The sequence below is a fragment of the Mobula hypostoma genome, chromosome 2, assembly GCF_963921235.1.
Source record: "Mobula hypostoma chromosome 2, sMobHyp1.1, whole genome shotgun sequence".
NCBI lineage: Eukaryota > Metazoa > Chordata > Chondrichthyes > Myliobatiformes > Myliobatidae > Mobula > Mobula hypostoma.
In genome coordinates, this window is record NC_086098.1 from 189,653,150 (window position 1) to 189,677,966 (window position 24,817).

The 24,817-nt window shown below is 39.0% G+C and overlaps 1 protein-coding gene across 7 annotated transcripts in view; it reads left to right on the forward strand.

Annotated features, from left to right (window-relative positions):
• The first annotated feature begins 3,161 nt into the window (after window positions 1-3,161).
• The window catches only part of LOC134342756 (receptor-type tyrosine-protein phosphatase T-like), a 1,640,095-nt gene continuing 1,618,439 nt past the window's right edge, over window positions 3,162-24,817 (forward strand). For 4 of the 7 annotated variants that reach the window (XM_063041286.1, XM_063041287.1, XM_063041289.1 and 1 more), the window contains exon 1: window positions 3,163-3,490. In XM_063041286.1, coding sequence (XP_062897356.1) covers window positions 3,418-3,490 — 73 coding nt within the window. In that variant the 5' untranslated portion in view covers window positions 3,163-3,417. Of the gene's footprint in view, window positions 3,491-24,817 lie in introns of all 7 variants that reach the window. The other 3 variants (XM_063041290.1, XM_063041292.1, XM_063041291.1) reach the window with 2 other exon arrangements.

Below are 24,817 nucleotides of genomic sequence, written 5' to 3' on the forward strand. Positions count from 1 at the left end.
GTGTGACTACCTCCTGAAACAGAGAATCCCGGTAACTCTTCCCCTCGCTGATGAGCCACAGCTTTTGAAGCTTAGATTCCAGGTCATCAGCTTTGAGCCTGAGTTCCTCGAGCAGCCAATACTTGCTGCAGATGCAGTAACCAGGAACCACAATGGGGTCCACCAGCTCCACATCATGCAGCTACAGCACATCACCTGATCTTGCTTCATCCCTTTATTTAATTAGCTATCATTTAGTGACTTTTTATTCAACCACTACAAAAGCCTGTGCCTCCTCGCCAAAGCCTCAAGTTCCCACTCCTACACTGGTGCCCTCACACAATGGCCGCTCTGATTTGACCCTGCTTTACTTTTATTTGCTCCTGCTAATGAACTGTGAATCGATTGGTGTGCCGCTAATCCCAAAACACAGTATGCTTTCTGATGATTTTTATGCAATATATATTCAGTGACTGTCAGAGGCAGGGATGGAAGGCAAGTGCACGCCAGTTGAAGTGGGCTGCTGGAGCTTCACAGGACAGCCTCTTCACAGAACCCTCGGCACATTGGGTATCACAGGTATAAGGAGGCAGCAGAGAAAGTCTCAAGATGGCTCTGGATGATGAAAGCAAGTCCATGGGGATCTGCAGCTCATGATTCCTGAACACAAGTTCTGGCTTGGTCAACCACAGCTGGGTCACCTGGGTGAGGACATCCAGTGTTGAAAGACCTGAAATACTCGATGACCCTAGGGTATATCACTGATGACATGTTCAGAGCATTTGAGATGCATTCTTCAAATCAGTTCTAAGAGGAAAAAAAATGAGAAAAAGAATCACTCAGCTTATTATTTAAATACTATCATCTGACATAACTTCCAGACAAATCCCTCAACTTCAAGGGTAATGGGACAGCATCTGGTACTCAAAGACATATCAAAGATAAAGTATAAAAATAAACATTTCTCAAAGATTAGTGGTTAAAATGAAAGATTTGCTTTGTTGAATTAATTGCTTTTTCACTTAATTTCATGCTAACAAGTCAGGACACTTTCACATATCTGTTTGAGGAAAATAACACAATAGTTATGGTAATGATTGTACAGCCGAAATCTTTTAAGTTCCTCATTCCACAAAGAAAGTTGCATAATTGAATTTAGTCAATTGCATAGTTTATGAACGAAACTGAACAAAAATGAACAAAAATTGTTTGGGTGTCGTTAAAGCTAAAACAATCCTAAATTTATCAAAGAATAGGTATATTTTTACCCAATGTGGCTGACATAGGAATATAATACCACAACAGGTTATTTTGCTGTATCCAAAGAATCAAGATATTACTTTATAATGCTAAAATTGACCACATCCTAAGAATAAAGACAGAATTCAGATTTGCCTTATCTTCCTATTACAACAACTTTCATAACATCACCTGCCCAACTTCATGTCGATGCAATGGGCATGGATTTGAGAAGCTAGTGCAAATAAGTTCCCAAATGATCCATAAGCTTCAAAGGTATTAATTCTGTGTTTATGTTCCTGATTTAAATGTACCTATAGAGTTCAGAGCTTGTAGAACTCGATTGAGAATCAAACACAAGGAATTCTATCTGCTTGTGATCTACTAACTGTCTTAGACTCCCTTGACTCTGTGTCTGGAGTGTTGGTGGGAGTGACACACAAAATGCTGGAGTAACTCAGCAGGTTAGGCAGCATCTACGGAGAGGAATAAACAGTTGCAGTTTCAGGCCAAGACCTTTCATCAGGACTGGAAAGGAAGAAGCCAGAATAAGAAGGAAGGAAAAAGGGAAGGAGTATGTTTGAAGATGATAGGTGAAGCCAAGTGGTTCGGGAGGGGGATGAAGTGAGATTCTGAGAGGTGGTTAGTGGAAAAGGTAAAAGACTGTAGAAGAAGGAATCTGATAGGAGAGGAAAGTGGATCAGGGACAGCATGAAGGAGGAGGGTCACCAGGGGGCTAGCAATAGGTAGGTGAGGAGTAGAGAAGAGGAAAGTGGGGAATGGAAGAAGTGGGAAGAGGTAGGGGTAAAGTTACCTGGTATTGGGGAAATTGATGCTCATGCCATCATGTTGGAGGCCACCTAGACTGAATAGGAGGTGTCGGTGGGAGGTAGCTTTCTTGCACATTGACACTGATAATAAATTTAATTTGAACTTTGAAATTTTACTGGAAATGAACTTCCAGGGTCAAATCCACTGACAGAACAAAGCAGAATGAACATCCACGGAAGAAGGAGTTTTACCTTCTTACACTCAAATCCTTTATTGGCAATCTATATACTGCAGGTTTAGCAGAGAGGGAAGAGAAAACCACCTTGCTTTTATGCTAAACTTGCAATTTAAATGCACCCTCAGAGATTCCCATTAATTTGAACTTCCTTTCAAATTGTACCTCCAAATTTCATTAAGAAACAAAGCGTGCCTAACTTATCTTGTTGAAAAATTAATTGACTTATATAAATATCACGGGAATTTGTAAAAATGACTTTTAATTACTATAATATAAAGATTTACATAAATTAGAATAAATTAGCGATTTGGGACATTGATTTACAAAGGTGACATTGGAGAAAATGTTCACTTGTTAATTAGAAATATAAACAAAATAACAATTATAATTAAGTGATCTAGTGTCTATCGATAGTAGTGTTTCATATCTTCTCGAATATTTTCAGCTTGACGGAATTCAGGGCTATGCATGAGAAGAAGTGAAGTCACGATTGAAAACTCAATATTTCAGCAATTTAAAACATAAGGTGCACGGCTCCTACTCGAGATAAAGCAACTGAAAAGTATATTCATCTTGAGTCATCAATCGCTTGATTTTGTTGGAAGCTGTCACAAAGTATGCATTGCATGTTACAATGGACGTCATTCACAGCAGAACACAAATGAAATATTAAATATTCAGGTCGTGCTATATCAGTCAATCAACATGCTTACTGGATTGTGAACTTACCATCACCTCATCATTTCCCATTGTAGTCCGCTTCTGACAGGTTGAGTCTAATCTCATACAGCCGTGTTCTGTCTTTAACTGTTTTTTTTAAAAAAATCAGCAATAGAGTTTCCAGTTTGAAAGAATTCTTTCCCAAGCATTTTGAATAGGGGGCGAGCTTCACGCTTGCTTGTGTATACGTGTTTGAGAGAGAGAGAGAGAGAGAGTGGGAGAGAGCGCAAGAAATAGACACACAGCGAGACAGAGGGGGAGAAAGAGATATACGGCTTGCGTCAGGACCCGGGGGAGTCCTCACTCAGCAACTACTTCAAGATCTCCAAGCTGCCATGCAGAGCCAGTAGCAGTCTGCATTTAAGTACAGCGTGGTGGTCTGGCTTTCACTAACGGATCATCGCTTGCTAACCGGCCAGTAACTGGATGATGCCACAGCTGCACAAGTAATGCGAGAAAAATAGTCAGAAATGAATGTCCTTCTGATTTCCCTCTCTCTGCTGGGGCATCTATTATCGAGGGCTGAGGGACAAGTCTTTGCAGGTAAGTTCGCCGATGAGAGAGGCTACATGGAACCCGTTGTAATGTAAACGTTGCATATACGGGATAAGTTGCAAAACTTAATTGGACAACGGCCGCTATCATGAGGGTCAAGCAATGCTGTCTCTTCCAGTTCCTATTATATCGACTGATAGTGTAGAATGCGCTTGTCTATTTGCTCTTGAAACGGCAATTTCTGCCAAACTTAATTTTCAGTCTTCATTAATGTATTCGCAATGGGCTCGGAACCCACAAAATGCAGGTAGTGGGCGAGTTAACCCTTTATCTAACGTCTGTTTCTTAAGCTTCGCATGAATAACGTTGATCCGCTTCCAGCAGGTGCCTTCTAACCGAGATTGCTAACTTTTTGAGGAAGTTTACCTTCTGTTAGGGCCGATGGGGGAGGCATGCTGATCAGCTTTAGGTGCCGGCTGCTCAAATCGAACAGGGTCTGGCCATTGGGTCGCTTGTGCTTGGGTTCAGAAACCAGATATCTGAAAGGTTGTGCGACAGCCAGTGGAGTAGGTTAGTGTGGACTTGGCAGAGGAAGAGAAGGTGTGGTTTGGGATGAGGTGCATGTCAACCGGTTAATTGCTTCTGATTTTCCGGGAACTAAAAAAAACGGTCTCGGGTGTTGTAACACATTGGTAACCAAAGCATAAAAAACAAAAAAAAAAGTGACTTAACCCAGTACATTCCACTGTGATGAACGTTTCCCGTGCGGGACGCCATCGATTTATACAAGATCAACTGAAGTTTTGTCAACTAGATGACCGATTGACGATCATTGAAACCGCGCCAAGAGCGATATTGTATTTTTTAGCACTGTACACTGACTCTTCAGATAAGGATTCGGGCTTTCAATATCTTTATTTTTCAATTCATTGCAGTAGCATCTATGCTCAAACATCTTTACGGGATATAGCCTTAAATCCGAAGTCTACTTCGATGGTGAGGGTGTCTCAGATTTTTAAAGGTGCCAATCACGCATAAAAGGGCTGTTTTGTTAAACGAACACGCTGGTGATAAATGGAGCGTTTCTGGTCTTGTGGTAACAGAACACATACTCTTGTTTGAGCTGTCTAATAATGAATGAAAGTGGTTGTGCGTTTTGTGTTAAATGATCTATTTATCAGTTACAATGAGACCCCGTTGTTTTCAATTCTAAGCTGAAAACACGGAGCCGAAACAGCAATTTCTTCCTAGTATTAGCTGCTTCCTATTGCTACCAACTGAGTTTGTGCCCCTTTTAAGCTGAAAATAAATGTCTTTGCACATCTTTCAAGTTGGTATTCTTTACTCTGACATCATTGCTTGCATGGTGTGTCACGTGAAGAAGTACGGTTGTTGGAAGGTGAGCGATCTTGGAAAGAGTTGATAAAAATGGGAACAACATCAGTGGGGTAGAACTCATCCCTGGTGAACGCTGAACTTCTCTGACAACTGAACTGTAGGAAGGACACAAGTGATTTCCAAACATAAGACATTCCATGCAGAACTCGATGTTCGTAAACCTTAGCTTAATCAGGCTTATCTATGGGTTCTCTTTGTAGGTGTAAGAATTAAATAAAATGTGCTAATTTGGTAATCTGATGTTACTCATGTAAAAGACTTTTGTTTCGAGGGGTGACTGGGGGTACTACTAGAGTTCACCGAACAGCTGGTTACATGTTCAAATATATTTATAACTGTTTTCTTGCGATGAGAAATCTTTATGAAATATTTTAGTTTTACCTGCAAATATAGCCATGTGTTTATTGTTTCTGGTGTACGTGGTTGTGCGATCCATTACTATTAATGTTTTGTAGTCAATATCTTGCTCTTCTAATCTTCCAGTTAGAGATCCGATAACGACTTGGGTTGGTTTTCCGTACAGCTACCTAAAACGTGAGAAAACGCAGTTCTGTTTGCATTTACGTGCTAAAATTGGGTTCTTTACTCAGGCTTTATTAGACTTTCATTTTCTCATTTTACCACATCGTTTTAACTTTTTTTGCATTTCCAATAGGCAGATGATTGTTGCCATGAGGTGGCGCCCTAAACAATAACATTTGAAAGTCTTGCTGTTTTAATAAGAGCGAAGGCTGTCTTTTCATTCTTTTGACAAACAAATGTTGGAGTTGATATGTTAAATTACATAACTTTAAAACCAGAACTTGATTGCCAATATTCAATTTCAACAAGCAGCCCTAAAGCTTGAAAAAGGCATTAATAACACCCCGAAAGGAGTTCAAATGTTGCAATCCACTGATTGGGATATCGGCTCGCAGCTTTGCCCCTTTTATCTAGAGGCAGACCCAACACGAGTTCATTGCGAACTGCTGGAGATGGAGCATAATGAGTGTGGGCGCTGGAGATGGAGCGTTGCTGTCCACTAACTGTCCATTGCAACCCTGGCAAGATTCCACTTTGATTAGTTTAGGGGTGGGGTCTGGCTTCAACTTCAGACAAAGTTTAGCTTTAAACTGCATGTGGAATCAATGCAGCTCTAATTGGTCAGGATTCTGCATGATGAATTTCCAAAGCCACCTAATTGTGAGAACGTGCTCTTCAAAGCAAATTGGTAAATATTTTGGTATTTTCTGCAGCCTTGCCCGAGTAGAGGACAGGATAGAGGATGAAGACCTTGCTACCTTTTTAAATCAGATTGGTGGAATTAAACATAAACTATATTAAAAGCAGGAAATATGGTGTTTAACCTGTTCTTGTATCATGTGAATAACTGGCTGGAAGTTCATATAATTTACTACAGAGATTAACTGTTATATTAACAAATAAATGGTGGAATGTGATAGGAACAGAGGGAATAGTAGAAACAAACAGCTACTTGATCATCATCATCCTGAAAAAGAAATGTGGTACATTGTATTGCTGAAATAATAATCTGATGCCAACAGCCCAATGGTGTATTTGCCAGATTCATTACTTTTATATTTTGATGTGTAAAGCCTTGGCAGTTTGTATATTATGAAAAGCTTCAACACTTCATCCTCAGAAAACCTAGCCAATTGGGACATTGTCCAAGTTGTCAAATGCCACTTAAGACAAATATAGAATTTTGAAGGTGTAATAAATAAACATCTTGCATCAGAGTTTAGTTTGCTTGGAAATTTGAAAGGAACAAAAAAATTATAGCTAGGATTGTAATGGTAATAAACATTTTGGTTCACTACGTAATTTATTATGTTGATGATGTCGGGCCTTTGCTACAGAATTGGGCAAAGTGAATCTCATAAGATCAAAAAACAGGTTTAAAATCTTCTTCCAGTTCCATTGAAGGGAGCTGGATGTTTATCTATTTTCATTTTTTAATGAAAATAATCAAAAGGAAAGTTATTCCAGCAATTAAAATGTAGGTGCAATTTATTAATGGAAACACTGCACTCAATGGCCACTCTATTAGATACACCTTGTTAATGCTAATATCTAATCAGCCAGTCATATGGCAACTCAATTCATAAAAACATAACAACTTGGTCAACAGACTCAGCTATCAGAATGAGCAAGAAATGTGATCTAAGTGACTTTGACTGTGGAATGATTGTTGGAGCCAGATGGGGTGGTTTGAATATCTCAAACTGCTGATCTCCTGGGATTTTTATGCACAGCAGTCTCCAAATTTACAGAGAATGATGTGGAAAAACAGAGAACACAAAAAAAAAATCCACTAAGCTGCAGTTCCGTGAGTGAAAATGCCTTGTTAATGAGAGGTCATAGGAAAATGGCCAAACTGATTCAAGGTGACAGTATCTCAAATAACAACACAACAGTGATGTGCAGAAAAGCACCTCTGAAAATGCACCACATTAAACCTTGAAGTGGATGAGCTCAGTGGATGAAGAGCACAAATGTACACACAGTGGCTATTGTATTAGTTATAGGAGGTAACTCTTTTTATAAAAAAAAAAGTGACCCCTGAGTATGTACCATTACATCCTAATTTATAAGTAGGAGGCCCTCCTAAAGCTAGCTGATTAAGGTTGTGAAGGGCCTAGCCAAAAAAGTTTCAGAGTTCTACATGAGTTTAGTAAACTTTAACTTGAAAATAGTTAGGTATCTCTTATTGGCTATATCATCTCCTTGGCTAAAGAATAAAATAGCTGGTTTAGACTCGTGTTTATGACGTGTACATATCCAGCATGTCTGTTGTAAGCTCCTGTATAAATACAAGGTGTTGGTGGACTACTGTCACTGAAATTTGAACAATCTGGTTAGTTGCCTCCATTGCCTATTTTCCCAGATCTGACAGAATTAACTTGTAATAATTAAGCTAAAGCAAAAGATTGCACCCTGGTTATTACATCCCCCTGCCAACTACCTGAGACTGAACTGCACTATTTAAAATATCAGAATCTGTTCTAAACGTATTGTAACATTTTTCTGTGCTATCATAAAAATGACCAATTTCTACTATTTGTAAATTTATCTAATTTCAGCTGGCCTTTGCTCCATTTGGCATGCTAAAATCCTCATCCATGCTATGATGTTGTGATTTGATAATTCAAATGACTTTCTGATGGACCTTCCCATCCTATTCTACATAAAACTGAGGTCATTAAGAATTTTTCTTCACCTATCTTAACTCTCACCAAGCTTAAGTCAGCAAGTGTAGAGGTGAGAGAATTGTGTTGCCTCCTGGCCAAATAATACTTCAAATTTGATTTTGCTAACTTTTTAATCCCTCCTTTATCACACCCTGTGCAGAGAATGCCCATTAGTATCCTTGGGAGATGTGTGATCTTCTAATGCTTTTATGTTCATCATGAATGAACTTAATCTCTCCACTATTGGTTGCCATGCCTTCATCTAGTAAGACCTGAAACTCTGGAATTTTCTACCTAAACCTTTCTGCCTCTTTTCCTATCATTTCAGCCAGCACCCTATGGAATCTATATCATTGGACAAGCATTTAGAATTTGCTTTTCCTTCATGTTTCAGTGCCAATTTTATGTTAATCTTCCTGTGGAAAAATGTACTTGGGTTGCTTTGCTGCATTAGGCCTTATCATGCAGGGACATGAATTAATCCTGTCTCATTGCTTGACAGGGTATCAAGCTCAACCAGAACATACTGTTCCAATCTATAAACACTCCATGAGCTCCTCTGTATTTCTTCCCTCCAGTCAGTATATATAGATTAAAATATACTATGTTTGCTAACAAATCTTTATAACAACTTCCAATAACTTAATTATGATCTAATTTGTCATGTGGCTTACTTGAATGCTATTCATACAAGTAACTTCATGCTTTATTATTTCTCATTGTCCCAAAGCACTTGGGCATCTTGAAGGTCAGGAAACTGTAGATGCTAGAAATCAGCAATGATACAAAACAATGCTTGAATCTTTCAGCAGGCCAGACAGCATCTGTGGAATTGGAAATAGATTTTGCACTTCAGGTCAAAGACTTCCTGTCAGAACTGGGAAGTAAATTAGCACAAAATTGAAGAGAGAATAAGGGAAGGATGGATAGGACAAAGGGAGTATTTCAGAAATGGGTAGGCCAAGATTGACCTGGGGATAAGCTTTAATGAGGTGATAAAGTTGATGGTTAATGGGGACACTTGGGGAGAATAAATATAGTCCTTTTGTTCATGAAAATTATGAAATGAGTGCAGACAGATAAAGCAATGGAAAAGGATTGTGGAATATAGGACATGCCCAGAAGGTAGGGATGTTCCAGTGGAGATTGAAAACCTGGGCCAATATTACAGAGATGATCTCCCCTGTATAGATACAGAGAGGGAAAGATGTCTGAAGTTGTATAATTTTGTCTCAAGTCCAGAAGGCTGCAACATCCCCAATGGAAAATGAAGTGCTGATCAACAAGTTTGCATTAGGCCTTATCATAATAGCATTGACAGGTCAGAATGGATGTAGCATGGGGAATTAAAGCAGCAAATAACAGGAAGCATAGTGTCACTCCTGTACTTAAAATTGAGTGCTACATAAAGCAGTTAACCAACCTGCATTTGGCTCTCTAATATGGAGGAGACCATATTATGAATACACCCTCACTAGGGGATCCGAGCTGGAGAGAATATAGCTTTAAATTCCCTGGCACTGTCCCATCAGAAGATCTGTCCTGGGACCATCACGTAAGTAAATCACAAAGAAGACTAGACAGCACATCTATTTTCTTAGAGGTTTGTGTAGATTTGTCATGTCACCAAACTTCTATAGTTGCATGATGGAGAATATCCTAACTGGTTACATCACAGCCTGGTTGGAAAACACCAATGCCGAGAAATGGAAAAGTCTACATAAAGTGGCAGATGCAGCTCAGTCAATCACAGGCAAATCCTTCTCCACCATTGAGCACATTTACATGGAGTGCTGCCACAAGAAAGCAGCATCCATCATCAAGGATCCCCACCATCCAGGCTGTGCTATCTATTCACTTCTACCATTGGTCAGGAGGCTCAGAAGCCTTGGATACCACCAGGTTCAGGAACAGTTATTACCCTATAACCATTCGGCTCCTGAACCAGCATGGATAACTTCTCTCACCACAACTCTGAACTGATTCTACAACATACAGACTCACTTTCATGGATTCTACAACTCGTATTCTCAGTATTGTTGTTTTTATTCACACAATTTGTCTTATTTTGCACAAAGGTTGTTTGTCAGTTTATATAGTCATAAATTCTATTTTTTTTTTATTTTCCTGTGAATGCCTGCAAGAAAATAAATCTCAATGTAGTATATGGTAACATACATATTTTGTTAATAAATTTGACTGAGTGCTGTGTGCTAGATTGGAAGTACCAGATTGCATGGGAAATGTTGCTGCTTCTAGAAGGACTGCTTGGATGAGAGGGGAGTAAGAGGGCAGCAGTAGCAACTCCTGCGGTTGGCTGGTAAAATGGTTCAAGAAAGGAAGTGCCAGGTGGAGATGGTAGACCAAGTAGTCGAGGAGGGAGTAGTTCCTTTGAAACGCTGGAAGTATCTGGTGATTGATTCACACTGAAGACAGCAGAAATTGCCAAGGATGCTCTTTTGAAAGCTGGTGGAATAGAGGGTGAGGACGAGGAGATCTCTGTCCTTGCTCTTTCCAAGACGAGAAAGGACTTGTCCTTGCTGCCTTTCTCTCGGTTTCCAGTATTTTTTTGTTTTCACTTCTAAGTGCTGTTTTCCCGAATTTGGGCCATCTTTTCCATTGCATATTAGGTTAAAAGTCAAATTTCAAGAACTTGCTCTACTGCTATGTATATGAAATTGGCTTGTCTGTCATATTGTTGATCATGCAGCAAGTTATACAATGTATTGTAAATGTTCTTGCACTCCTGTAACATGCATTTATGGCAGTTAAAAGGTGAACATTTAAATAATTTTGAAACATTGATCTTGTTAGCTGAAATTGCCATAATTTACATATTCTATAACTGAAAGATTATATTTGATTGAACCTTACTTTGACCAACACTTCATTTGTCCTGATGGAAACAAGGAATGTGGATTCATTTTAAATGATGAATCCACACAACCACTAAAGGAAATACAAGCTGCTTGTCCATCATAAACCTTATTTATTAAAAGCAACAAACAATCATCTGAAAGAATACAATGGACAAAGTGGCATCTATGAGGGGAAAGGAAGTGCCAATGTTTTGGGTCAAAACTCTGCATCAAGACGACTTGCAGAATATACTGTTTCCTTTCTGAGCTTCTCATGAGCAAGATTTTCATTGTATCCTGGTGTGTGTGACAATAAACTAATCAATCTGTATTTGACTAATGCAAGGTTCTGACCCAAAACATTACCAATTCCTTTCTCCTCCTGTCCCCACCCCCTGATCCATTGAGTTCCACCAGTAGATTGTTTGCTGCTCCAGATTTCAACATCAGCAGTCACCTGCATCTGTACTTAGTTCATTCTCACATATCAGTTTGGCCAACACATTTTATCTTGTAAATGACTGAACGGATCCTGACCCGGATCTGGGCCATACCCTGCAAATAGCCAGACTTGCCTCTGGGTTTTTTTTTGCACTACCTTACTTTCCATTTTTCTATTTTCTATTTATGACTTATAATTTAAAGTTTTAATATTTACTAATTTTTACTATTTTTAATATTTTTAATATTTGTAATCCAGGGAGTGGGTAATGCAGAATCAAATATCGCTGTGATGATTGTACGTTCTAGTACCAATTGTTTGGTGACAATAAAGTATAAAGTTTAGGTAAAGGATTCAATATAAAATTTTAATTCATTGTAAATAACAACAAAACATAAGTTGGCTGTTTTCCTTCCACTAAGACACTACAGCAGAATTAAAAAAAAAAATCCAATCACGAAGATAAACTCTTGCAGAATTAAATACAAAACAATAAATTATATCTCTGGGCAATAGAAAAGATTGGAATTGGATTCTTGGCTTTCTTCAGTATAGCGTTGTAGCTTTAGGTGAGAATAGTCAGGTTGTAAATGTCAAAGCAATGATTTTGAAGTGATTGCTTAAGTGCACCTTGATAATCAGACATCACAGAAGTATATGAAACCTTTGTCTTGAATAAGAACTGCCCTTAAGAAAATTGCATATCTGATTTTTCTTTCTTCTATCTAAATCGGCACTTGCACATTGGGGCAGGAAGCAAGACTTGCAGTTGAAGCTAAGGTTCAGTGTAATTTGCCACTGTGTTTCTTTCTGTGGAAATGGCTAAAGAAGTTTGTTTAAAGAAAATGAACTAAAGACTACGTTTTTATTTACTTGGACAGATCTGCTTTGAGCATCAATTGATGACCTTGTGTCATGTCACAGTAGGGTCAGTTTGTCTTTGTGAATTCCTTTGGTTGAAAGTTGTATGTGCCAGGAAATGATTTTCTTGCTCATGATTCCTGAATCCAAAATTATGGTGAGAAGAAATGATTTTATGTATTCATTAATAAAAGTTTAAAAAATGATTGTGCTTAAAAGAATGTTTCTTTTTGTTTCACTTCAAAAATTCAATTACTACAAGCTGTTCCTCAACTACCAAGCTATTAGTGAATTTGGATTATTTTTCACACTTTTAAAAAATATTTTGTGGTTTATATTTTTAAATTTTACTGCAAAGGCTTTCTCATTTGTAAACCTGGGAAAAAATGGCTAATTAGGGTTAGTTTTTAGGAAGAAGATGTGTGACCTGCAAGAACAACAAATGATCTATAGGAAGAACTCAGCAGGTTAAGCTGCAGCTGCCTTCTTAAGCCCAGAACCTCTACTGGGACATAGGTCACCAACAGCAGCTCGCTAGGGTCCTCCTTCTTAGGCCATTCTTTAAGTTTTCCAAGGTGTAGCTCATCTTGATGTATCCTTCCTCTCTCAGGGATGAGATCTTTAGGACTTTCTGTAGCTCTCGGCTTTTATGGGATGGGATTGCTAACCCAATGCTCAACACTCCTTTCACTGGAGGGCTTGGGACCATTCATGGTGAAGTTGAGCTGCATCTGTGGGAGGAAAGGAATTGTCAATATTTCAGTTTGAAACTGTGCATCATCTACCTGAAAACCTTGGTCTCTATCATAGGTAGTCCTTTTTGTTTTTCCCATCCCTCGCCACCTCTGTAGCTAAAACACATGTTTTCACTCTTTTCCATTTCTAATAAAAGGTTATTGATCTGAAATGTTAATTTTCTCTCTCCTTAAACAGATGCTACATGATCTGACTATTTCCAATATGTTCTGCTTTCTATTTAAGATTTTCAAATTTTTTTTAGCTTTTTAATTTTGTGTGGTATTCCTTGAGAAAGGTGTGAAATGGTTTATCACACCAAATATATTCTACTTAATTAACTTGAAGCTGTTGTCCATTTACCAGTATACCAATAATTAAATACAACTTTTTAAATGGATATAAATACTTGGAATAAAAATAGTGTCATCATCCATTCTCATCATGACCCAGTGCTGCATACTAAGCTATTTGTTGTACATCAAAACATACGACAAACTTTGTAAAACCATATATATTAAATATGTAGTATTTTCACCATTTCCTTTCAGCCAAAGCATGAACAAATACGACTTTGCTGTGCTCTGCAGATGATTGGAAGTTGATACTTATATTGTAATGAATAATATTGAATTTGCAACTGATAGTTATAACATAACCATATTGATTTTTCAGAAATCCAACATTGTAATAAAGAAATGCAGTAGTTGCAATGCAGAAGACAGGTGGCAAAATGTGAAATAGCATACCCGAAATGGATGCTGCACTTGTTTTTCATTATTTGAAATATTTAAATGGACTCGCTCATGACTTGCATTGGTTTCAGACATATGGCAAGGTGCCTTTTCCAGGTTTGTGCTCCTAAGGTTTTCATTTTTGATTTTGCAATTTTAGGAATGATGCAAGTCAAAATGGTTTTAATATTTTGATAAGTAACAGATCTCTTTGCATGATGTGCAAGTTGTGTATGTAGTATTTGAGTAATATAAACATTATTTGATTAACCATTCTTTGTAGTGTTGCAGGTTATATGTAGAAGTATGTGAATGTCTTATGTCATCACACCATCACGTCATAAGTGGATGTCTCACTAAAAGTTAAACTAAGAACATACATAAGTTATCCCAGTTCTGTGTTTGTCTTTCAATTAGTTTTTATGTTTCAGTGTTCTAAAACATAAAAGTGGTGATGAGTAAGTTTTAAATGAATTCAAAGATGATGATCTACATGTTGAAGCACAGCAAGACATTTGAGTTTTTTTTTAAATGTGCAATAAGGTGCTAGAGATAAAAGAAAAACATAGTACATTTATTTTCTTTGCAAGGGAAGAGAGAGACAGTTTTTTAAAAGAAGAGAGAAAATAGACATTCGCAGGTTCGTAAACAGTGAGTACTGGGTGATTATCATAGTCATTCAGGAAAAAAACAGAAATGGCTGGCTACATCAGAAAGATAGATCCCATTTAATTACACAAGAATTAACTGGATATTGTGTACCAAGTTTTTCTTCTGAAACAAATGAAATGGCCAATGAATGCCAGTTTTGCTAGGTGTTATTGGTGGAAGAGCATTTAGCTTACTTAGAAGTTTAACTGCTCCAACCAAACTAGCTGAAATGAGGTTTGCTGATATCATGAAAGTAATGTAGAAACATTTTAGAATTGAAACAATTATTTATAGCAGAATGCTTCAGATTTCACAAGTCGAATCAAAAGGAAGGGGAGTCCATTTCAGCTTGTGTGACTGAATTGCTCAGACAACTTCAAAGGTTCAAAGGTTCAATTGAATGTCAGAAATGTATACAATATATATCCTGAAATGCTTTTTCTTTACAAAAATCTATGAAAACAGAGAGGTACCCCAAAGAACGAAAGGCAGTTAAACATGAGAACCCCAAATCCCCCCCAGCTCCCCCCTCCCACGTATAAGCAGCAACAAGGCAATGATAACCCTACCCCCGCCCCCCCCCCGGCAAAAAAGCACACCCAATACTGAGCACAAGTTTGAGCTTGGCGATAGCAAAGACACAGACCTTGCAGTTATCCCAAAGACTATCACATTTCATCCCGCATTCGACAAACCATGGGTTCTCTCTCTCCCTAATAAGGGAGAGGGAGGTGTCCCCCATTTTCACAGTGAGCGGGAGACAGAACAACAACCCACTGGTTTACAATGTTCATCACATTTTTCATTGTCAGTTCATTGATGGGCTTAATGATGCACTGAGAGATTTAGTTTATGCAACCTTACAAGAAACATTCAAAAATGGCTCCTAATTGAGGCACAACTCACATTTTAAAAAGCAGTTGAAATTGTTGTATCAATGGAAACAGTAGACAGGAACACAATTCAGTAGCAGTGAGGAAAGGAAAGTGAGCATGAACAAAATTTCAATGCCTAGACAGAAAAGTCTGGCTGAATACGGTGTGTTACAGGCCCTGTTGTGGCAGGGGTTCACATACTCAAGGCCAATGGAGGTTTAAAGGCAAAACTTACAGAAAATACAACAAAGTAGGACACGTACAAGGAACATGGTGGGTAGACACAAATAAATGGAATGCATAGGGAAGATTAAAAATTCAACCTACTGTTTCAAAAAGAGCACTGATCTGCAAGCTACTGATGAAAAATCTGATAATGACAATGACACAGGACTGCATAGTTTTGAGATTTATATGTGAAAACTAATGAGTAACAATATGGATTGCAACAGACATGAATGGCAAATTAATTAAAATGGAATTGGACATTGGCTCAGCTGTTTTACTCATTCCACAAACTGAGTTCGAATAGCATGTCAAAGATACTGAACTGAAGCCTGCAGATATCCAACTGAGAACCTGTACTGGAGAAAAGATAACTCCTGTGGGAATAACATTTGTAACAGTGAAATACAATAAGCAACAAACCACATTGAGCTTGTATGTGGTTTAAAAAAAGGAGGGCCAGCATTGTGGGATCATGAATTGCTGACACAACTACAACTTGATTGGAGATCCATCCACTATTTGCATCCCACATTCTCTGTAATAGTCTTCCAAAAGCAAATTAAGAAAGACATTGGATGATGCCACCACAGTGTTCAAGGATGGCATTGGAAAACTCAAACATATCAAAGGTAAAATGGTGTTAAAAGAAAATGCCACACCAAAGTTTTGCAAAGCCCTTCAATTTCTTTATACCATGTGTGATTAAAATAGCTAGTGCACTAGATTGCATGGAGACTGAAGGAATTCTTTCTAAGGTTGAGTGGAGCCCATTGGCAATGACAGTGGGCCCAGTAACCAAGAAGGATGGGACTATTAAGATCTGTGGTGATTTTAAGATCACGATCAACCCAGTACTGAAAGTAGATCAACTGCCCCCTGCCCAGGATAAAGGATATCTTCGCAAACCTTCCTGGAGGAAAACACATCAGCAAAGTGGACTTAGCTGAGGCCTGCCTACAGATGGAGGGAGAAGAAGAGTCCAAAGTGTTTCTCACTATAAACACTCAGAAAGGGCTTTATTGCTATAATAGGCTTATTTTTGGAGTAGCATCTGCACATGTACTCTGGCAGAAAGCTGTTGACCACATGCTGCAAATACACACAGGTATGCAATATTACCTGGATGACATTTTTACCAGTAAGGGTGATAAAGATAATCTCCAAAATGTCAAGGGTGTTAAAAAGATTGTGAGCTCAGCTCAATACAACAAGTGAGAATTCTTTAAACCAAGCTTCACTTACTGTAGTATCACTGTTGATGTACAAGTTTTACACAAGTTTTCTGAGAAAATTCAAGCAGTGATGGATGTCTCAGGGCCAAAAGGACATGTCACACTTGTGGTACATTTTAGGATTTGTCAATTACTATAAAAGATTCTTGCCAAACCTGGCTACTGTGCTCCACTGTCAAAAAAAGATCAAACCAAAAAAGATTCCACACTCTCTTGGGTCTACATGGCCACACAAAATGGCTGGAATGTGTAACAGAAATTCCAGTTTCCTCCATTCTTACCAGCACAGTGATGAACTTGCCCTGAATGAGGGTTGCCTTATGTAAAGATTGAGTGTTGATGTACCGTCCAAGCTATGTGCTGGTCATCTAACTGTAGTCCAAGTGAAAACTTGAACCTTTATCTGGTGGCCTGGAATAGATTAGCAGATTTTAACAGCTTGCCATGCACTGTGCAGGATGCCAGCACATCTAGAAGAAAAGAATCCAGAACTGTCAGAACCACTTCCTGCAGTCCCAGAGTCAACTCCTGCATCCACTGGCAGAGGGCCCAGAACTTAATATTATTTCGCAGCCACAAGTCTTATCTACCAAGCAGAGTTCCCTCCTGTTATCCTACAAGAGTAAGAAATCCTCCTTGGCTATATAATGTAACTAAAGAGAAATACGTTACATATTTAAGTTGAGTTGGAGTTTATAGCCAATTAGGGAGGAGCATTGTGTATTTAATATTTCAGTTATATTTGAGTAATGGAAGTATATTGTTTGATTTACATATCTTTTGTTACCTGCATTGCAGGTTATATGTAGAAGTGTATGAATGGCATGTCTTCACTCCACCACATTAGTGGACATCTTGCTAAAAGTAAACTGAGAACATACACAATTTATCCCAGCTCCGTGTTTGTCTATCAACTAGCTTCTATGTTTTGGAGTGGCAAAACATAACTTTCAGATTTTGTGTAATGTCGCTAACAGGAAAGTATGATTGACACTAGTTTTGAAAATTGTATTTGTTTTCTTAGACTGTAATAGTTTAACCCAGTGATCATAAGATTGTAAATATTATCCATCTGGATACTTGCTTCTGATTCAGAACTGTTACACAAGGGAAGTAGCATGCTATCAAAATTCCCAAACTCAAATCTTGCAGATGATGAAAATCTGAAAGGGAACAGAAATACTGTGCATCATTAAGAAGATGGGCTGTGTTTGTGTAAGGTGAAATAAAGTTAATGATTCTTTCGATCCTTCAAAAGAAAACACATTTCTGGATGAAGAATCTCGTCTGTATCACCTACAGTGGCTTGATATCACAACCACTGACTGTATACCAAAGGGCATAGTTGACAGAACACAAAGGGCAGACCTGTTCAGCCTTGCTATTATCAGTCTATTGGTTGTGAATGCATCTGGCCTTGACAACATCAGTAAGTATACCCATGGCATAAAGTTTTTATGGAGATAAATACAGGCCTTTATTGTATTTGGTGCACCATGTTCATGCAAAACTAGTGTAGGTTCAGAATAGACTTTTGGCAACCATGGGGTGTTGAGATCCATTAACAGTGGTAGAAATAAACTTTGTCAATTTCTGGTAGATCAAATGAGAAGAGCTGAAGGGTAAATCAGCGGCTGCAGCAACCTACAGAAATGAGGCACCAACTGGTGAAATTACAATAGGGAATTGTTACAATGCATGCAATAGATCGAGCTCTGTGATCTCTCATTCAATCTTGGTGCAGCCTGGATTACTGAGTGGTAAATGGCCTCCGTCTCAAGATCCTAGGAAAGAATGGCTCAGTCTTGCACTTGAGACTGAGAGAAACTGTATTTAGTGTGTTTATCTTGATATTCCGGTGGTTCGGCTTGCTCCTGAAGATCTTGCCTGCCCTAGTGTGTAAAGGAATCACTGTGTAAATAGCACTCTCCAAAGGTAGAAAGTAAGCAAGCAAAAGAAATAAATCACTTTGGTCATGGACTGTTTCATCAGATGCAGCAAAAGGAGGGAAATCAGAAAGGGACGATCCAAAGTTCCAAGTACATTTATCAACGAAGTATGCATACTGTATACAACCTTGAGATTCATCTTGCGGGCAGCCACAAAATAGAAACCAGAGAACCCATTTTTAAAAAAAAAACACACAACAAAGTCTGTCAAACCCCCAAAGTGGAAACAAAAGAGTAATAAAAAGGTAAACAAATAACTCACAGAACATGAACTGTAGAGTTCCCAAAAGTGACTCCATAGCCATGGAGAAAATTCAGAACTGAGGCAAGTGTAGCTGTTTCAAGAGCCCGATGGCTGCAGGCCACAGTCACAGAGTCAGTTCAGAAGTGAAGTGAGTAACCTTCGCAGAGTAGTGAGCCAGACACCTGTTTGTCCTTTGCCTTCAGCCTTGACATTTTTGATCTTTATTACTTTGGTTGCCGCTTAAATTGGCCAAACATTGGGTCATTTTACACTCTCTTTGTATGGGCCCTACTGCTACGATCTGGCCCCAAGTCCACTCCAGGACTGGCCCCCATGGCTGTACCTGCATTCTCACAAGTTCACTTCACTGAATCCTTCAGTACTATTATCATGGTTTTTGTGAAATCAGAATCCGATTTATTATCATCAGCATGTGCCATGAAATTTGTTAACTTAGCCCCAGCAGTTCAATGCAATACGTAATATAGAAGAAAGAATTAATTAATTGCAGTATATGTATATCAAATAGATTAAAAATCATGCAAAAACAGAAATGAAATATAATATACTAAAAAAAGTGAGGTGGTGTTCACGGGTTCAATGCCCATTTAGGAATTGGATGGCAGAGGGGAAGAAGCTGTTCCCGAATCGCTGAGTGTGTGCCTTCAAGCTTCTGTACCTCCTACCTGATGGTAACAGTGAGAAAAGGGCATGCCCTGGGTGCTGGAGGTCCTTAATAATAGATGCTGCCCTTCTGAGACACTGCTCCTTGAAGATGTCCTGGATCCTTTGTATGCTAGTACCCAAGATGGAGCTGATTAAATCTATGACCCTCTGCAGCTTCTTTTGGTCCTGTGCAGTCATACCCTTACCCCACCCCATACCAGACAGAAATGCATCCTGTCAGAATGCTGTCCACAGGATATCTACAGAAATTTGAGTATTTTTGTTGACATACCAAATCTCTTCAAACTCCTAATGAAGTATAGTCACTGTCTTGCCTTCTTTATAGCTGCATTGATATGTTGGGACCAGGTTAGGTCCTCAGATCTTGACATGCAGAAACTTGAAACTGCTCACTCTCTCCACTTCGGATCCCTCTGCGGATTGGTATGTGTTCCTTCATCTTGCCCTTCATGAAGTCCACAATCAGCTCTTTCTTCTTATGCCAGGTTGCTGCGACAGCACTCCACTAGTTGGTATTGAAACAATTTGGTTCCATCAGTCTAGGGAAGACAATCTCTGGCCTCGCCAAATGTGGGAGATTGAAGCACAAGCCCCTGTTTTTGTGGATGCTGCATAATACTTTACCCTGTTACAAATAAGGACCACGAAATTACAGACGGTACACCACATACAATTAAACAATTCAGCTTTATAAGTAATTTGACTAAAGGGTTAGTAAAGAAAAAGCAAAAAGAAAAGGGTCCATTTTAATGAAACAGACAAATGTGCACAATTTGAAGCTCACTGTTTTCCCCTTCGCCGATCCTCCTTCGATCTCCCCGAGCTTCGTCGAATCAGGGCCCCGCTCTGGGTCGAGTCCTATGACTTCTTCTCTCCGGCGATTTCTTCCTTCATCTCCCACTGAACCAAAAGACCCAGCTCACACTGATGTCAGGCACACAACACGAAAAATGCACTCCCTTCATTGGAATATGAGCCATCCAAAGTACCCGTTATCTCTATCTCTAACCATAACCCGAACCCTGCTTCTACAGAAAGACCATTATGTCAGCAGTGAACCCTTTCCCAGTGTATTACAGTATATATCACCCCTGTACACCCTCTGCCTCTATCTACCAACAGTGGTTGCATCATCAGCAAATTTATAGATGGTATTTGAGTTATGCCTAGCCACACAGTCATGAGTATATGGAAGGTAGAGCAGTGGGCTATGCACACACCACTAAAGTGCACCAGTGGAGGAGATATTATCACCAATCCGCACAGATTGTGTCTTCTGGTTAGGAAGTCGAGGATCCAATTGCAGAGGGAATCTAGGTGGAGATGAATCTGGATAGCGTAATTACTCAGCAGAACCAATACAATGAGCCGAGGAATAATAAAACTTGCTACACAGTCTTCACATTACGTAAGTTCATAAGGGGGTTGGGGAAATTTATTATTAATTTTAGGGTGTGGAGATAGCGATGGGAAGAGGATCGCTGGAAGAATTATTGGAGGAAGGGGCTATAGTGTGGGCTGGGCTGGCAATCGGGGAGCAGTTTGCCTGATTCCTACGCTATCAGAGGTGTTGGTAAGGCAGATGATTGTGTTGGAATAGAGAGGCTTCTGGCTGACAATGATCCCAGAATTCAAACTGGGACTTTGGAAGAGGGTTTATCAACAGCATTTGCAACTTAAGAAATCTTATTTATTTACAAGGTAGTGATTTATTTATAATATTTTCTTAACCATCAACAAATCTGCTTACTTATTCAACTAAGAGTGGGCAAGAAAGACCTATTTTTCAGTCTGATTGCTGATCCAGCATATGTTTTGTTGTGGGATTAATTGCGCAGTAATACCCATTAGGGATTTTAAACCTGCATATCTACGAGACAAATATATTTTTGGCATATTCTCGGCAAATAAACAAGAACATCAATTCCTCTAAAAGTTTGAATTGATTAATATTAATAGAACAGGAACTTGACAATTTTGTTTCAAACATGACTTATTTGACACCTCATTAATAAATTTCTAATAACACTGGATATCAAGATGTGGTCAGAATAAATTACTGTATTTAATACTAGAGTGGCATTCTATACATTGATTTATACTATAGGATACAAAAATGTAAAAAGGCATTTAAAATGTGCAAAAGAAGAACTTGAGATGATTTTAACACTTTTTAAAATTATTCTTTATTGTAGAAAAATTAAGAAATATAAAAAGTTAGTGTTGGCATCCCCTACTACACTTGGGGGCAGGGGGAACCATTTTTTTGGGGGGGGGCAGTATGATTCTGTATTAACACTGTTCAAGAGGCACAGGATGTCATCAGCTAACACAAGATCCCCCTTGTTTGGTAGGGCCAAAAAAGGCTTTGAGTGAGAAGCTGGTGAGCTGAGGGTAATTGTACTTTTAGTCTATTTGTTGCCATCTGGACTGGTGAGTTGACTAATTTCAGTTCACTTGTATTTCCAGTTTGAATTTGAACTCCAGTTTATAAATCAGGTGGGAGAGTGGAAACCTGATTTGATGAGAACTAATCGAGTAGGAGGGTTGGACTATGGGGTATAAATGCCGTTGAGTAGACATATCCGGGCATCATCTCTGATGAAGATGACGGAGTTTGCCATCGAAACGTTGGTTATAATCAACACCTGTACCTTGCAGGAAGCCTGAGAAGAGTTTATTCATTGTATATACTGGGAAAGCACTAGATCCTTTTTTTGTAAACTTCTTTCCATCACAAGCATTTTTGTAGTAAAAGGGAATGTACTACATATTCTGTAATAAATGTGTTGGTAATTTCATCTAATAATATTGGAGGTCGGGGAGGGGAAAATGTTAGAAAATTGAGCTTAAGAATAGCCCATTGCCAAAAATCAGCCTTGTGCTTTTGGAATAAGGAATTTTGGGATTCTTGACCACAAGAGGATTTATTATTGGACAAAGTGAATGCCACATGATTGGAGAAGATGTTCTTGAGGTCAAATGTTAAATTAAGGACCCATCTGGCTTTTGAGGTAGATAGAAAATATTTCCTGATGCTCTATCATGGGGGGGGCAGGGGGGAAACAAGATGTGATCTGCCTACAAACCATTATTCTTCCCTTAGCCATTACCTCTGACAATGGGTTAACTGGTCACTGTTTGAGTTGCAAATCCTTGATAAACATAAGTTGTTCACTCCATTACCTGACATGACAGCCCTTTAATGGTAATTTATTCAACATGGGAGCTGTTCTTTGGTGTTCCAGGGATGTAGCATCTATGATAAAAGTGATTTCTGATGCTGAATTTGAATTGTATCCTTTATTGGGTCATAAAGTTGTAGTCTTGGATCCAACCAGGCAGAATCTTATCATTTTATCTAGGACTAAACTGGGTATATTATTATTGGTTTCTTATTCTTGAGTTGCACTGTTTGTTTAATATTAGCAAAATCACTTCAAGCCTTTCACAAATTTATCCTTGAAGTCTAAGCCAGCTTATTCAACTGTAGCAGCTTACTTGTTGAGTATTTTTATACCTTAGGATTTGCTGTTATCTAGTAGAACCAAAAAGCTGCTTGGCTTTGGCGAAGATTATTATTCAAAGCACAGCAATTAGCCTAAATTGTATTTCTAAGTTTGACTCACTTTCTGTTATAAAGAGGTCAAAATGCACAAGGTGTGTGGCTTACTTCAATAATTTAAAATACAGTGTTTCTAGCCACATAACATAGAACTGGTATTACAAAGGCACATTTCTTCATGGGCCCAATTCTACACCTAACTTCACAATTGAAAGGTTCTAGATTTATGTAATATATTATGAATGCTGCTTGCTGAACCTGCAGCTATTATTAGCAAAACAAAAACTGGGGATTACATGGCCAATAAGGTTGTTTGTTTGGAGTTGAATTGATAATCAGTGTAAGTACTTTCAGAGCAATAATGGATTTTTCATATGGCCCTCACCACACATTTCATTTGTATAGACACTCTGTTTAGTTACAGAAACCTTATGAAAGTCTGATTTGCAAGAAATACTTCTTGCAACCATTATGAAATGCTTTGAGTGGCCAGTCATGGAGCACATTAAAGCCTTTCTTCTGGCTACAGAGGACCCTTTCCGGTTTGCTTATCACCCAGGTCAGTCCACTGATGATGCAATAGCCTCTGCCATATCCCACCTGGAAGATAGGGTCTCATTCCAGATTGCTGCTTGTAGACTATAGTTTGGCGTTCAACACCATCATACCCCAGAAACTGGTGGGGAAACTGTCCTGGCTGGGTCTCAACACCTTGCTCTGCAAATGGATACCGGACTTCTTAACAGTGGGCCCAAGTCAGTCTGTGTGGGCAGCAATGTCTCTCGTCCCATTACGCTGAGCACTGGCGCTCCCCAAGGTTATGTTGTGATCCGCCTGCTGCGGACACATGACTGTGTCGCAGTATCTAATCAAACTAGATAATCAAATTTGTGGATGTCACAACAGTGGTCGGCCTTATCAAGAATGACGATGAGGCTGAGTGTAGAGAGGAAGTGGAGTGACTGGTGGATTGGTGTGAGAAGAACAACCGATAGCCAAACGTGGAGAAGACAAAGGAAGTCATTGTGGACATCAGGAAGGTGCAGACAAACCACCCCCCTTCGTGAATGCATGGCTCCTCTGCAGAGAGGTAAGTGCACCATTCCTGGGAGTTCACATCACGAATGATCTCACCGACTCCTTAATATCAGCTCCATGAACAAGGTGGCACAGCAGCACCGCCACTTCCTAAGAAGATTGAGGCAAGCAAGGTTCCCTCTCCCCATCTCAACTGCCTTTTATAGGAGCACCATTGAGAGTGTCCTGACCAGTTGTATCTCCTTCTGGTGTGGGAGCGGCCGAGCATTGGACAGAGCTCTCTACAAAGGACTGTGAGAACAGCTGAGAGGATCATAGGGGACACTTTATCAGGAGTGCTGAATATGCAGGGACTTTAGTATTATTAAGGATCCCACCCATCCATCCAGCATCCAGCCTGACTTTCTACCATCAGGCAGGAGACTACGATGCATAAAAACAAGAACGGTCAGGATGAGAAACAGTTTCTTCTCCCAGGCCATTAGGCTTCTGAACTCCTGGCAAAATCGTGTTTGAAGTGTCACTACTTAATCGGTTCCATACCTTATAATATATAGTATTAATGCACTTTAGTTTGTTATTTATGTGTGATTCATCTGTGGATTTTATCCTTGCCTTTATAACTTATTGTGTGTTATGTGTTTTACACCCTAGTTCGATGAAATGAGACAACAGTTTTATATACAT